Genomic DNA, 15442 nt, shown 5'->3' on the forward strand with positions numbered 1-15442 from the left:
ATTATGTTTTAAAATGCTCCTTATTTTTTACAGTAGGACTAAATGTCTAAGTGAAGGCAGGGCTCGCGAAGACCTTATTTTAAATACAAGAGAAAGGCCTACTGCAAAGTGCCAAAAAGTGTAACACTGAATCCTATGTCAAGCTTTTTTTTTTTTTTTTGGATACTGATGTCTTAAAATATAAAGTAATTGCTTACCATTTGGGGGAAAATTTATTGAATTATAAAACAACTAGACATGTTGCTTTTGATTCTGGTAGCTTATGTTTGGCTGACTTTCATATTTAAAATATCCTCAGATTTTAGTCTATGGGTTTTAATACTATATGGAAATTCTTATATGGTTTCTGAAGACCTATGCTGTTCATATTCTCGGAGAACTTTTGGATTATTGTTGAAAAAACAAACACTACCCTTACAATAAACCATTACCATTAAATACTTAGATCATGTGCCCAACCATTCTATTTCTCTAAACTTCTACTTGAAGCTTTGGTTATAAGGGAAAACCAAGTTTGCATGTTTAGTTCTCTGAGATTTTACAGCACATTTCCAATGAAATACATTCTACACTCATATATTAAACTGCCAACTCAGCCAGGTTCCTTCTGGACAAATAAAATCAATTTGGTTTTGTTTGTAGTTTTATTCTGTAAACAAAAAGCTTTGGAAACCGTGGGATTTTCTCATGGAAAACTAGGAGAAATGTACTCCCTCACCCTCACCCAATGATGCAGTAACCAGCAGGACCGTTTTCTAACCAGTCTTTTCTAATGCTGTCGATCTCAGACCACAAACCAACTCTGCATTTCAGGAACACCTCAGTATCTCCTAACTCCAGTAAGATCATCGGTAATATTCTTCTGTAAGACTTATCATCTTGCGTGACTTTTGGCCACTGCTGCCAAAACAGAAAAAAAAAGATACCTGTGTGTGGGAAAAAGGAGGGTGAGGGGACAAATGAAAATCTTCTTTTGGACTTTTTTTCCTTCTAAGTATAGGCATGCCCCTACAAGCACAAAAACCCAACTCCCAATGCTAATCACTAGGAATATTAAATTATCAAAATTAAAAATAATTTCCTCACCTAGCACAAGACAGATACTATACAATATTACAAACAGAAACACGTGAAAAAAAATCCGGCAGTAGAAAATGTACAACAGCTTTGGTGTTATACAAATAACTTCCAAAAATGATAGACAGTGAAGCACAAAGTTCATGTTTTCTTACCACAGACACTCCACTGCTGATTCCTATTTGTTTCCTTTTATGTTCTTGGTAAGGTCTCAACAGCCAAGACAGACAGAATGTACAGTTTACTTAATAAGAACTGCTAGGAACACCATGACATTGTGCTCCAAGAGACGTCATTAGTAAGTCTCGCCTCCGCACTGTGGCTCTGTGGCACATTTCCTGTCGAGATCACAGCAGGTCCAAAATAAAGTGACAACTAGATTTAATAAATTAATATACATTTGTTTAAAGATGTACAATGCACATTCTGTTTAATCCAAGGTTTTAGGGTATCCAGGAACTTCTATGTACACATATACAGATCTCAGACAGCAGTGATGTCAGAAGATGCAAGAAGGCAGCAACTTAATCTGCTGCTCTCTCTAAATTCTGAGAACATAAGTCAAATACATTTAACTTAAAAACAATGCTGAGAGATCACTGGAGAAAATCTCCAAAGAGAGAAGTCCACAGAAAAGGACATGTAAAGGCAAGGGGAAGGTCAAGGTAGTTGAGACAACCATTTTATTCTTGGGTCGACTGTGGAAGTGGCGAAGATGCACCTTGTTTGCCAGATTTCCGTTCATAGTTCACAAGGCGTTGGCCCACAAGGTACCTAGGATGTAAAAACAGGGTGGTTACTCTAATATGGTCTTATATATTAAAACATTCTTCCAAAAAGCAGTCAGTTATACATTTTTAAAAATGTAAATCGGGCCCTGGCTGGTTTGGTTCAGCGGTTAGAGCATTGGCCTGCGGTGCGGAGAGACCCAGGTTCAGTTCCCGCTAAGGGCACGTACATCGGTTGCAGTTTGTCCCTGGCCCTGGTTGGTCGTGCAGGTGGCAACCACTCGATGTGTCCCTTTCACGTCGATGTTTCTCTCTCTCTCTCTGTTCCTCTCTCTCTCCCTCCCACTCTACCTGAACAAAAAATGGAAAAATGTCCTCGGGTGAGGATGATGAAAAAAAAAAAAAAAGCAAATCGGATCACTTCCATCCTACTTCCATAGTTAGGTAGGTAGAATTGGAGTCTAGAATGAACACCAGCCAAAGGCACAAAAGCAGGCACCTTACGGAGAGGGGCAGGTGTGTGGGAAGTCCTGAGCAACACAGGTCAGAAGGCTCAGATGTGTACAATGGGGCACACGTCCCAATCCATAGGTTAGGGCTTCTCGTGGACTCATACACTCAGAGGCCAGAGGAGGGTAAGGCAGAGTAAACTTATGCAAGGGATTTATCTGTATGGATCATATTTTATGAAGCAGCTCAGTGGACAGATCTGAAGAAATGGACTGGAAATACAATAATCAGAAAGCTGGGTAGTGGGGACCTACCCTACCCATTTTAGTAGAACTTGAACAAATCTAGTTGTAAAGAAAAGGAGAAATCAAGGGACAATGATCTCAATGATATCAAAGAGGAGATGGCAGAGAAGTGAGTGCATGCAAGCGATAGAAGGCAAGGAGTGTCGTTCCAAAAGTAGAATATGAAGTGTTCCTAACTCATGTGACATGTTGACAGGGAGGTTATGGCCAAGAGTGCAAGACAGCAGAAACAGAGACAGAAGTAACTGTGGTTGAAATGACAAGAACTGAAGTTCCACCACCGGGACAAGGCATCCCCATAACATCGTCAGGTTGCCAAAAAGAAGCAGTGATGTGCCTCACTAAACATGAGGGAATGGCCTAGAGCTTGACCCCTGGAAACCAGTGGGTGACAAAATTGATGGCAAAGAGCTGGAGCAGACTCTGGTACAAGTGTGAAGTACCATACCATTTGGAAGCATCAGTGCAGATCAAGGAGTGCCCAGTAAGACCCTGCCAAAACAAGTGAAGTGAGAAAATAAACTTTCATCATGGGAGCCCACCACCCCCTTCTTTCACGTTTGACAGAATTTGGTACTCTGACCATCTAAAAGTGTACTTGTCGGTCAAAATGGCGGCATAAGCAATCGCGGTACTCACCTCCTCCCACAACCACATAAAAATTACAACTAAACTACAGAACCATCATTCAGAACCACCTGAAATTGAGCTGCATGGAAATCCTACAACTACAAAATTAAAGAAGCTACATCAAGACTGCCACCTCCAAGCCCAGCACAAGAAGCAGCCATCGGCAGATCACTTTGTAGTTTATGCCTGGTGGCCCCAGGTAGAATACAAGCAGTGGCTAACCTTGCCCCAGACCCAGCACACCCAGTGGACAGTCTTTTCATCAGACCTCACTGAAGCACCATCACCCAACCACTGCCACAAGAGACACACTCAATGAATGGACTCAGTGGATACCACAGCCCTGATGAAGTAAGTCTTGTTCTATGTGGTGGGACCCTACACAGCTGATCTTCCAAGGTAGTCAGAGGCCTGTGATCAGTGGGCACAGCGAGTCCCTACAGCTGATCAGCCTGAGTAAATCCCTCCCATTGACATGCCAACAGCAATCAAGACTCAATTACAACTAAGGGTGCACCTCAAGGGCCCAGCCAGAGTGATGAGGGAGGCTGTGCCACCCTACGTAGCCTAAAAGACATAGCAACTCTACCTAATACATGGAAACAAACACAGGGAGGCAGCCAAAATGAGGAGACAAAGAAACATGTCCCAAAAGAAAGAAAACAACAAAACTCCAGGAAAAGAACTAAACAAAATGGAGATAAGCAATCAATCAGATGCACAGTTTAAAACACTGGTTATAAGGATGCTCAAGGTACTTAAGAGAACTCTAAGGAACTTAGTGAGAACATCAACAACTTAAAAAAGGACCAGTCAGAAATGAAGGATGCCCTAACTGAAATAAGGAATAATTTACAGGGAATCAATAGTAGAGTAGGTAAAGCCAAGAAACAAACCATCGGAATACAAAGAAACAAAAAACACCAAATCCAAACAGAAAAAAAAAAAAAAAAATCCAATAAAAGGAGAATAGTGTAAGGAGCCTCTGGGACAACTTCAAGCGTGCCAACATTTGCATCATGGGGGTGGCCAGAAGGAGAAGAGAGAGAGCAAGAAATTGAAAACCTATTTGAAAAAACAATGACAGAAAACTTTCCTAACTTGGTGAAAGAACAGACATACAACTCCAGGAAGCACAGAGAGTCCCAAACAAGATGAACCTAAAGAGGTCCACACCAAAACACATCATCATCAAAATGCCAAAGGTTAAAGACAAAGAGAGAATCTTAAAAACAGCAAGAGAAAGGCAGTCCGTTACCTACAAAGGAGCTCCCATAAGACTGTTAGCTGATTTCTCAAAAGAAACTTTGCAGGCCAGAAAAAAGTGGCAAGAGATGTTCAAAGTGATGAAAAGCAACGACCTACAACCAAGATTACTCTATCCTGCAAAGTTATCATTTAGAATTGATGGACATATAAAGAATTTCCCAAACAAGAAAAAGCTAAAGGAGTTAATCACCACCAAACTAGTTTATATGAAATGTTGAAGGATCTTCTTGAAGAAGAACAAAACTATGAACAATAAAATGGTAGTGAATACATATCTATCAACAATTCAATCTATAAACCAAATGAACAAGCTGAACAGAAACAGATTCATTGATACAGATAATTTTTTGTTGGTGGCCAGATGGGAGGAGGCTGGGGGAATGGGTAAAAAAGGTGAAGGAATTGAGAAGTACATATTGTTAGACTGATGAACCTCAAAGGGTAGGGGGAAGGGAGGGCAGGATGAGATAAACCAAGGAACTTATATGCACATATGAATAACCAATCGACACAAACAATAGTGTGGGGAAGGCAGAAGGGGGGCGGGATAGGAAAGGAGGGGGTCAATGGGGGAAAAAGGGGGAACATCTGTAATACATTAAAAAATAAAGAAGTGCCCTGGCCAGTTTGGCTCAGCAGTTAGAGCGTCGGCCTGCGGTCCGGAGAGACCCGGGTTCGGTTCCCGCTAAGGGCACGTACTTCGGTTGCAGTTTGTCCCCGGCCCTGGTTGGTCGTGCGGGTGGCGGCCACTCGACGTGTCCCTTCACGTCGATGTTTCTCTCTCTCTCCCCCTTCCTCTCTCTCCCTCCCACTCTATCTGTACAAAAAATGGAAAAATATCCTCGGGTGAGGATAAATAAATAAATAAATAAAGAAAGAAGTGTTTTTTGAAAGTCAGCAAATAACATATGTTGGCAAGGATGTGGACAAAAGAACACCGTCATGCATTTACTCTGTTTTTGTTAAAATAATTCTTTTGGTAGAACAGATCCTCTCAATTTTGTCCAATATCAAAATATATAGCTTCAACATGATAAAGTCATCTTAATTAAAAATTAGGAAAAAAGTACAAATGTGTTTTCTACTGTCAGTCAATGCTTCAGAGAAGCCTAAGACACTATAAATTTCATTCTTAAAAATATTACTCTTATGAGTCCTCAGAGTAAATAAGGTGAGCACATAATCTGTTGTCCAAACGGGGGCTACTGTTAATGATGACACGAAGGTAGCCCGTGTAAACTGAGACTCTCCGGGCAAACCAGGATGAATAGTTACAAACACATTTTCTTTGCTAGACACGATTAAAGCAGAACAAGATTCAGCCTCCGATAAGGACATGGACTGTCAAATGGCTATTATCCCCGAAAGCTGTTATCCTTGGCTGTCCTCAATCTTTCAGTGAGGTGAGGTCACAAAAGCTTCCTTAAAACAGAGAGCTTAACACTTTTACAGTAACCTTGTAGCATCTTTCAGCAATGGTCAGAGTAAACCTAATGGCTCTTGATTACAAAGAAAGGCTTAGGCAGGTACTGCTAATTCCTAATGGCTCCTTTTTATATCAAACTATTTAATATATTATCAGATCAAAACATTTGAAAACTATATGAAATGGGCATTAAAAAAATCTTCCTCCCCAACCCAGTTTTTCCCAGTCTTTTCACCTACATCAGCAATTTTCAACATTTTTCATCTCATGACACACACAAATTTCTAATAGGTATAATTTTTATTCATTCACACCAGATAGCTATTGTTGTGTTGGCTGCTGTCATTTTTTTATTTGACAGTCTAAGGGAAAAGAGGTTAGTGCCCCTGACTAAATAGTCAGGTGTTGCATGTTTTAAAAACTGTTACAGCATACCGGTTGAAACTTGCTGATCTACATGACAACTTCCTATTACCAGTTGCTTGGTCCCACAGTCTTTGATAACACTCTCTTTCACACCCTCATCCAATTTCTTACCAAATTCTATTAATTCTACCCCAAAATACATCCAGAATCTAAGCAATTTTCCCTCCTATGATTTATCACATTAGACACAAATATTAACAAATGAGAAATCCTAACAAGAGTGGCTAGATGAATGGAAGTCTAGACTTACTTGTCATTTTTAATATGTTCATAAAGGCGCTTAAACTGGCGGACCTGGAAGGACAAGATCCCCATCAATACCACAACCATCAGTAAGAATGGATAAATCCGCCGATGGACCAAGTTTTGCATTTCCGCAGTAACACCTGTAAAATCAAAAAAGGAAAACTCTAAGTGCATATGGAATGGCAGTGAAATAAAAATATGTCCTTTCACTAAGAAGAGGGGACTGATTAGTGGTGCTTAACTGAAAACTCATCACGTATGAAGTGAAGTGAGGCAACAAGTGAGGTCAAACGAGAGCCCGAGGAGGAGCCTCTGAACTAAGCCTAAGAGCTGGATTATATTCTAAAGGCCACAGAGGAACCAAAGAAAGGATGTTCACTAAAGAGAAATGACGAGATTCGTTCTTATGAAAGGTTACTGTGGCCGCAGCATAGAGAATGAAATACTTGTCAAAGCAGGGAAACCAGACAGGAGGCTGCTGCTATTAAGGTGAGAGATATGTACAGCTCAATGAGCCACGGGTAAGGCATCAGAAATGAGAGAATGGGTTCCAGAGGTCGGGTCAGTGGGACTTGACCATTTGAGTATAGGGAGCAGAGAGCCTCAGGTAACATGAATGCCCTTCAAGGTTTCTGACTCATACAAGTTGTTGGATTGTAACACTAGTTACTATGAGTGAAGTCAGAAGAAAACGATTTGAAGGGGAAAACTTTGTGCTGATACTTTTGAACACATGCTGGGTTTAAGGTCCTGTGAGGGTTCTTCAGTACAAAACTGATCATTTCTAGTTGATGAAATGTCACAAATTAGCATCTCCTCTTTGGTCTTCCTTTTATGCTAAAGAAAAATTTTAAATTAATTATATAACATGTCCTTAATTTTATAAGTATGTAATCATAGCACTTCTGGCCAGAAGACAACTTGAAGGAAATCTGTTCCTGCCTATTTTGGGGGGCAGTATAAAGGTCAACGCTCTCTCATCTGCCTAGAGAAAAAACTACCAAAGGCTTCACAATCCTTAGTCGTGCTCTCAGTAGTTAAATCTCAGTAAAAGGTTTTTTTTTGGCCTGCCTGGCTAGTGTGGCTTAGTGGATAAAATATCGTCCCACAAACTGAGAGGTCCCAGTTTGATTCCTGCTCAAGGGCACATGCCCGGGTTATGGGCTTGATCCCCAACAGGGGATGTGCAGGAGATAGCCAATTGATCTCTCTCTCTCACATCAATGTTTCTATCTCTCTCTCCCTTACTCTCTCTCTAAAAAATCAGTAACAAAACATATTAAAAAAAAAAGAAAAGTGTTGTTTTGAAATCATTGTTTTAGCTTTTATATTTACAAATAAAGCATTTGGAGCCAGCCAACCTATGACACCAGAAGTGACAACAACGTAATGATGTCAATAAAGGTGCTCTCTCAGCTCCCCAGCCAGAATGACTCACCTAGTAAAGGAACGACCCCAGACGCAATGACATAAGGTACACACAGGGAAAGCAAGAGCACAGAAATCACAGGCGCTGCCAGTTTACGAATGATATAGTGAAGATCAATGTTTCGGATGCCGTTTGCGTAAACCTGAGAAATGGGGGGAAATATCAGAACAAGAATATAAAACAATTCATCCAAGTTAACAGAGCAATCTCTACTGAATCCATGCTTCAGGAAGTTGATTCTAACAGCCCCAAAGTTTGAATTCAAACTGCTTATTTTTTCCAAAGTCAAAGCAAATTCTGGAACACAAACATAAGTATGGTGCCCACAAGTTTTTAAAGAAATGCATTTACATTTTGCAATGAACTCTAAGAGAGGAAATAATACGACACTAATTTAGAATCACAATTACACTAGCCTTGATCTATACAATACCAGATGGCATCCAGTAAGATTAGTTTAAGACCACATTAACTTGAAGTATCTTCATAAGTTATCTGTTACTACTCAAGATTGCATTCATTTCATCTGAATATAAAAAACATTGTAAACAAAGAACATATTTCCGAAAATCCTGTATAAATATTTTAATAAATCAAAGGTATTTATATAAAAATGTAGTATATAAAAATTCTACAGTGAATATTTTTTAATTCAAAAATTTCTAGAGCATTTCCATAATCTTACCCAGAAAGTTCTATTAGACAGTACTACAGAGGAAAGAGTGGATGAAAGTGGGAAAACCTTGGGAATAATGGAAATAAAGATGGTGTGCAGAGAAGGACAAAACGGCTACTGTTGTTTTTTCTCCAGCACTTCAACCTCACCTGACCCATAGTCATACTTTATGGTACAACTCACTCCATCCTTGAGAAGAGAGCCAGAGAGAACAAACTGGCTTAACACCCTACAGGCAGTTTCTGATTCCAAAAAAACCTAGTTAACCCAAATGCATTTATAGTCATGCAGCAGGGAATCCCAGTGTTTCTTAACCATTTTAAACTTACACATATGTATGAGGAAAGAATGCATCATCAAGCAAAATTTTACAAAGATCAACTATGCTTTCACAGCCTCCAGCTGTGATTAAACCCTTATTCTCCATATTCCTCTGCAAGGGCAAAGGAGTCTTACGTGGAAACTCTACAGTGGAGTGCCCACGCTCCTACCATGAAAGGATATGCTGCCATGCACCCACAACCCACCTCACTTCGGAGCACTTACAGAACAAGCCCACACTTGAGGGATGCATGCAAACACACAGCAATTCCCTGGCTCCTCCCCACCCCTACAAATCTCCAGGTATAGCACTTTTTTTTTTTTACCATTTTCTTACGCAGACTGGGCTGAAAATTACTGCCTTTATTTCCTATTCATCAAGAGGAGGTGTACCTTTACTGCTATAGAACTGTAACACTTTATTTGACACTGGATAAGGATAAGAAGACTGTCCACAGAACATTTTCTAGATAATTAAAACTTAAGTACCAAAATCTGTTATGTTGGCTATTCTAGATAGAAATCTTCCTAAAATGAACTGTATATTTCCTAGCTTACTATCAGAATACAGAAGCACAATTTCTTTTTAAAGATTTTATCACCACAATGACCAAATTATCTGAAAGTTCCATAACGCAAAAACACTCTTATGTGCTATATAGCTAGAATATCCCCAAACAGCTCTGCTTTTTTAATATATTGTTTTTTCTGCCTTTTTTTTTTTTGCCTTGAACAATAGCTTTTCCCCTACTACAGATTTAGAAACCTAAATAAGCCTCCATCAGAACACCTGCCCTGAAATAAAGCACATATGCTAATTTCTGCCTTTACTTTGGATAAGGTTCTAGGTTCTTTAAACTACTGGTTAACCTTCAGATAAGGGGAATCTTGAGTGGACAATGAAAATTCATGGTGATAAAAGAGCAAACTGACTTATTTTTTTTATTTTTATTTTTTAAATCTTCACCCGAGGATATTTTTCCATTTATTTTCAGACAGACAGAGAGAGAGAGAGAGAGAAACATCGATGTGAGACACATCAACTGGTTGCCTCCCACAGAACCCCAATCAGGACTGGGGACTGAACCAAAACCAAGGTATGTCCCTTGACCGAAATCGAACCTGCAACTCTTTGGTCCGCGGGCCGACACTAACTGCTGAACCAAACCAGTAGGGCTGACTTCTCCTTTTAAAAAAGAGTTATATAGCCCTAGCCGGTTTGGCTCAGCGGCTGGAGCGTCAGCCCGCGGACCAGAGAGTCTCGGGTTCAGTTCCCGCTAGGGGCACATACCAAAAAATAAAATAAAATAAAAAAGAGTTATATATACTCATTAAATAAAACATAGAAAACTCAGAAAGGTTAAAAAATGAAAAATGAGTCCCATCAGCTAAACGTAATCACTGTTACTCCCAGTCTTTTTCAGAAAAATTATTTTGCTTACCTGCTCAATCACAGTTTTCAACCACCACTGAGGGCCCATCAATGTGATAGCTGCAATGATTTTGGCGTGCAGGACTCCAAGTGCCCAGTCCTAGATTGATTAAATAACATTTAACAGATTTTTTGTTCTTTTTAGCAATAAACCCAACATAGAGGCCATATAATTTTCTTAATTATTTCATTCAAAACAGAAGTCCTGCAGGATGAGTAAGAGTTTTATAGAAGACTAACATGCTGGAAAATACAGGAAATTTTTTTTCCTCAATGGCTCAAGATCAACATTTCTATCAAAAATCTTTTTTGGATCTTTCAGAAATCTACATTATTTCCCCAAGAGAATTAGGAGTATAAACATTCATGGAAATCACAAAGAGCAAATAAATAAAATAGTGCCATGATTTTATTTCATCAAACCATTCTTAGGCTGTTTTACTGGCTTTAGCTGAGCTGATTATGTCAACATGTGAAGCCATGCTTGGCCTAAGGAAACCATCCCAAAGGCTCACAGAGAGCTTCTAGCTTGGTGCATTCACAGTTCTGCTGAACTGTTACTAGAACCTCCACTCCCACACCAGTCTCCTCACTGTGGGAGATGCCTCACTGAGGAGGTACACAGATCACTGAGGTTCAAACTCTTTCAAGATCCACTGCTTTCCAGTCTTTTCCCACAGGCAGGACACACACTAGCTCCTCTGCTAGAATTCCTCAGTCTCCCACAGATCTGCAGCTGCTTGATGTAGGAAAAGCAAGTAGCTTAAAGTTAAGAATGAAGAAAAAGCAAGTTGTTCTGCTTTCAAAGTCCATAATGTTAATATTAAGGACACCATGCTGCACATATCTGTCTACAACTTGTGTTTTTCCCCTATTCAAAAACATATCTGAGCCCTGCCAGATAGCTCAGTTGGGTAGAGGGTCATCCCAATACACCAAGGTTGTGGATTCGATCCTGGGTCAGGGCACATACAAAAATCAACCAATGAATGCATAAATAAGTGGAACAGATAGATGTTTCTCTTTCTCGCCCTCCCTCTCTCTCTCTAAAATCAAGAAATAATACATAAAATTTTTAACTAATTTAAGAATTAAAAATATGTATCTGAGAGATACCTATATAAAAACACAGTTCTACTTCAGTCTTTCTTTTTTTTTTGGTGGTACGTGCCCCTAGCAGGAACCGAACCCAGGACTCTCTGGTCGGCAGGCCAACGCTCAACTGCTGAGCCAAACTGGCCAGGGCTCCACTTCATTCTTTTAACTGCAACACGGAATTCCAAAGCAAAGGTTTACCATTTTATTTAGTCACTCTATTAGTGGACATCTGGGTTGCTTTTAATTTTTTTTACATTATAAAAAATGATAGAATAGCAGAAACAGCCTTGTTCTTGCCCCCTTCTACATTCACGTATGTAAATGTTTCTTCACAGCAGATTCTGAAGAATGAAACTGCTGGGTCACAACATATAATCATTCTTGAAATTGGATAGTTTCAAATAAGTCTCCAAGGTGACAATGCTGGGTACTGTCAAGACCACCAAGAACACACATGTAACCGAACAAGTTGCATTTACTACTCACTGAGGTGAGGGAGAACACAGAATGGGGAACTGGGGGTGCTTAGTAACAGTATGTTAAGAAGGGTTTGATACAGGATTTGGGCTTATGTGAGGTGATTTGGGGAGGATTTGAGGAAGCAGGGCTTTGTTCTGTGTCAGATGTTATTAGAAAGTAGAGGATCTATAATCGGGTATCTTAATAAATGACTGAGGAACAGACTGCTAAACCTGTATTGGTGATGAAGCAGCAGCTAATCATGTTTGCCAGGACCAGAAATATTTGGTCATTGTTGTGGTTTGAACAATACTCACATTTTACCTGTGTTCAGACATGATTATGGCAGGATCTTGTTTTTGTCTTGATCCATCATGGTTAGAGTGATCTTATGTAATGCTGAAAGTTCTATGAAACTGTTTATGCCCAACAGAACACCAAGGCCTAGCTGATAGTGCCAGGCCAGCTCCTGGATGTTGGGACTACCTTGCTCTTCTTCAATGCTACATCTTGCATGACCCCAGGAAGCACATACTACCTGTCTGATGCATTTGCGGCGATCACTGGGTCAAGGCAACAACCACCTGATCCCTCCACTGAAAAGGTGTGTGTTTCCCTTTGAGACTATCAAGTAATCTGTAAGGTAATACTGTGTCACGAGGCAAATAATCACTTCTGCATTGTGATGGTGCCAAAGCATGCCAACAAATTCTTTTCCCATCGAGTGGTAGGTGGTCTACTACCCCTTGCCTTCACTGGACTGACCTGTTACTTATTCTCCATAAAATACAGTGAAAAAAATAAGGCTGCAGGACATCTGAGATGTAGTCCTAAAGGAAATGCAGCATCTGCCTTACTGGTTGGGACACTCATTTCCTTGAAGCAAAATGTAAGAAGCCCCACTCCCTTGAGGCTACCAAGCTGTGAGGAAGTCCAGGTACATCCAGTGGCTCCAACCAACAGCCCAGATGGGGTACAATTGACAACCAGCACTGACCCTCAGTGAGTGATGACGTCTCCAAATGATTCCAGCCAGGGCTGTCAAATCACTCAGCAACTGAATCTTTTCAGCTGAGGCCCCAGATAACATGGAGCAGAGACAAGGTCATATGTCCTGTCTTAATTTCTGACCCTCAGGTTCTTTGGACAAAATAAATGGCAGTTTTAAGCCACTAAGTGTAAATTAACTTGTTACATAGAAACAGTAACTGAAGACCTATCAATTTTCATCTGATGAGGTCAGCATTCACTAACAATCTTTGCTGAACTCAATTCTTTTGTTAACTATCACAAAACAATGATCTTCTAATGCTGTTAGTCTTTCTACCTTTATTATCTGGTGTCATTTCCTTCCAACACTAATGCAATTTGATTACACTGCAATACAGCTCTCAGACAGGCATGTCATATGCCTAATGACTTCCCTCTCCTGCTCACTTTTCTCTCCTATTCTAACTTATGAGCACACTGGATTAGAGGCAGTTCACTACATACATATCCTCTGGCTCACTCTGAGGTGCTTCCTAGAACACTTCTTCCTTTTTTACCCACTCCTCCCTACTCTATTAGGCTGTCCTAGACATTATCTCCTACAGACAACCATTATCAGAATACTCCCAAAGCTGGTTAAATACCTCTCCTACGTGACATAACTCCTTGTGCTTGCCCCAGTCACGGCACAGTCTACATGTGTCCTTGTCAATCTTTTCCACCAGCCTGTAAGGTCCTTAAGAAGCTCCTGCATTAGCCTCATTTCCATCTGAGTTATGCAGTACAGGGTCTTGACACACATTCATATAGTCAAGTATATATCTGCTATTTAATAAAGTTTGTAGAGGTTCCTTATCTGGAAAGTGGAGGAAGAGAAAAACATACCAAATAATTTTCATTTCCAGAAAATCCACTGTAATGTACTAGGAGGAGGTAAGAACAAGGCTGAAAAGCTTTTGAATGACTAAAGTTAATGCCTAGCTCTTTCCCCTAATATCTCTTAAAAACTTGAGGTCTATGACATTAACTTCAGGCTCTAAGTACTACAGAAAAGTTAAAATGTCTTTTTCCATAAGCTTTAAGACTTTTGCTGTGACCTACATACGTTCCCTCAAAATGCTCTTTTGACTTTGCGGGATAACATGCTGTAATTATTCAGAAGTATAAGTTACTGCTTAAAGTCTCAAAGCCAAAGGAGCAAGCTATTTTACCCTAAAGGTAAAAAGGTCAACACACGCTGGTCTGTATCTTTAAATATTGGTAAAGCCTAAATGAATAGTGACATTTTAACCTATAACATAAGGTCTAAAGAACTTATATATAACCTACATACTTTGAAAACCACAGAATAAAATGCATTATTTAATCAATATTACAGAAGTTCCTGAAATAGCCCGGCCAGGGTGGCTCAGTGGTTGAGCGTCAACCCAGGCACCAAGAGGTTGCCGGTTCCATTCCCAGTCAGGGCACATACCCAGGTTGTGGGCCCAATCCCCAGTTGGGGGCATACAGGAGGTGGCCAATCAATGTTCTCTCTCATCAATGTTTCTCTCTCTCTCCCCCTCTCCCTTCCTCTCTCTCTAAAATCAATAAAGAAAAAAAAAGTTCCTGAAATAGAAAAAATTACGGAGTCTTTCTAAACAAAATGCTTTAAATCACTTAAAAAAAATTTTTTTTTAAATTAAGGATTTTTCAGATGCCAAATCTGTAAAGAATTATCATGTGCAAAAGACACGCACTGACCTGCCACGGGTAAAAAAGAGGAGTCTGATCCAAGGGAACCCTCAGGGGAGCAACAATAACCAGCTCAAACAGGAGCCCCAGAAGGAGCGGGACAACTCCAGCCAGCAGCACTGCAACTATCAAAGTCTTCATTATCTATTAAGAAAAGAGAGGCCATGTTGTTAATGAAAGTTTTTCTGACTTTTTAGCCAAGCTCTTCATTTCATTTGGAAGGTTATTTTTCTTCTTTGACCTTATGTCTAAAAGAATGAATGTATTACCTTAAACAATTTAAACACGCTTCATGCTACATGCTTAAATGAGATTTGAATATATAACTATCAAAGCTCAAGCTATAATGAAAACATGTTATTAGTATACTTTGCTGCTACAAACGTATAGAAATTCTTTTTATTACATATATTAACCAGGTGGCTCTGTTGTTTTTCTCAATCTCATTCTCAGTAGTAGGCTTCTGTTTGTCTAGGAAAAGCTACTGATTGTCCCAGGCCTCTGATCCCATGCTGACCCACCCACAAGCTGACCTATGACCCCTGAGATATACTGGTATAAGAAAAGGGCTCTGCAGAGGCCTAATTAAGGTAATTAATCAAGCTGATCAAAGTGGCTTCCTCTAGAACAGTATGGTCCAGCAGAACCTACTATGATGATAGAAATGTCCTATATCTGCATTTTCCAGTATGGTAGCCATTAGCCACATGGCTACTGTATTAAATAGTGCAGCTCTAGAATTTAGA

At 39.9% G+C, this 15442-nt stretch overlaps 1 protein-coding gene across 6 annotated transcripts in view; it reads right to left on the reverse strand.

Moving 5' to 3' along the window:
- Positions 1–207: 207 nt before the first annotated feature.
- The window catches only part of MARCHF6 (membrane associated ring-CH-type finger 6), a 79752-nt gene continuing 64517 nt past the window's right edge, over positions 208–15442 (reverse strand). For 5 of the 6 annotated variants that reach the window (XM_036279114.1, XM_036279117.1, XM_036279118.1 and 2 more), the window contains 5 exons: positions 14706–14840; positions 10426–10515; positions 7996–8128; positions 6562–6697; positions 208–1851 (listed from right to left, as the gene is read on the reverse strand). In XM_036279114.1, the coding sequence (XP_036135007.1) occupies positions 1761–1851; positions 6562–6697; positions 7996–8128; positions 10426–10515; positions 14706–14840 (585 nt within the window). In that variant the 3' untranslated portion in view covers positions 208–1760. Of the gene's footprint in view, positions 1852–6561; positions 6698–7995; positions 8129–10425; positions 10516–13606; positions 13819–14705; positions 14841–15442 lie in introns of those variants that run through there. The other variant, XR_004961650.1, reaches the window with a different exon arrangement.

This window comes from Molossus molossus, unplaced genomic scaffold (assembly GCF_014108415.1).
Source record: "Molossus molossus isolate mMolMol1 unplaced genomic scaffold, mMolMol1.p scaffold_m16_p_3, whole genome shotgun sequence".
Classification (NCBI taxonomy): Eukaryota; Metazoa; Chordata; class Mammalia; order Chiroptera; family Molossidae; genus Molossus; species Molossus molossus.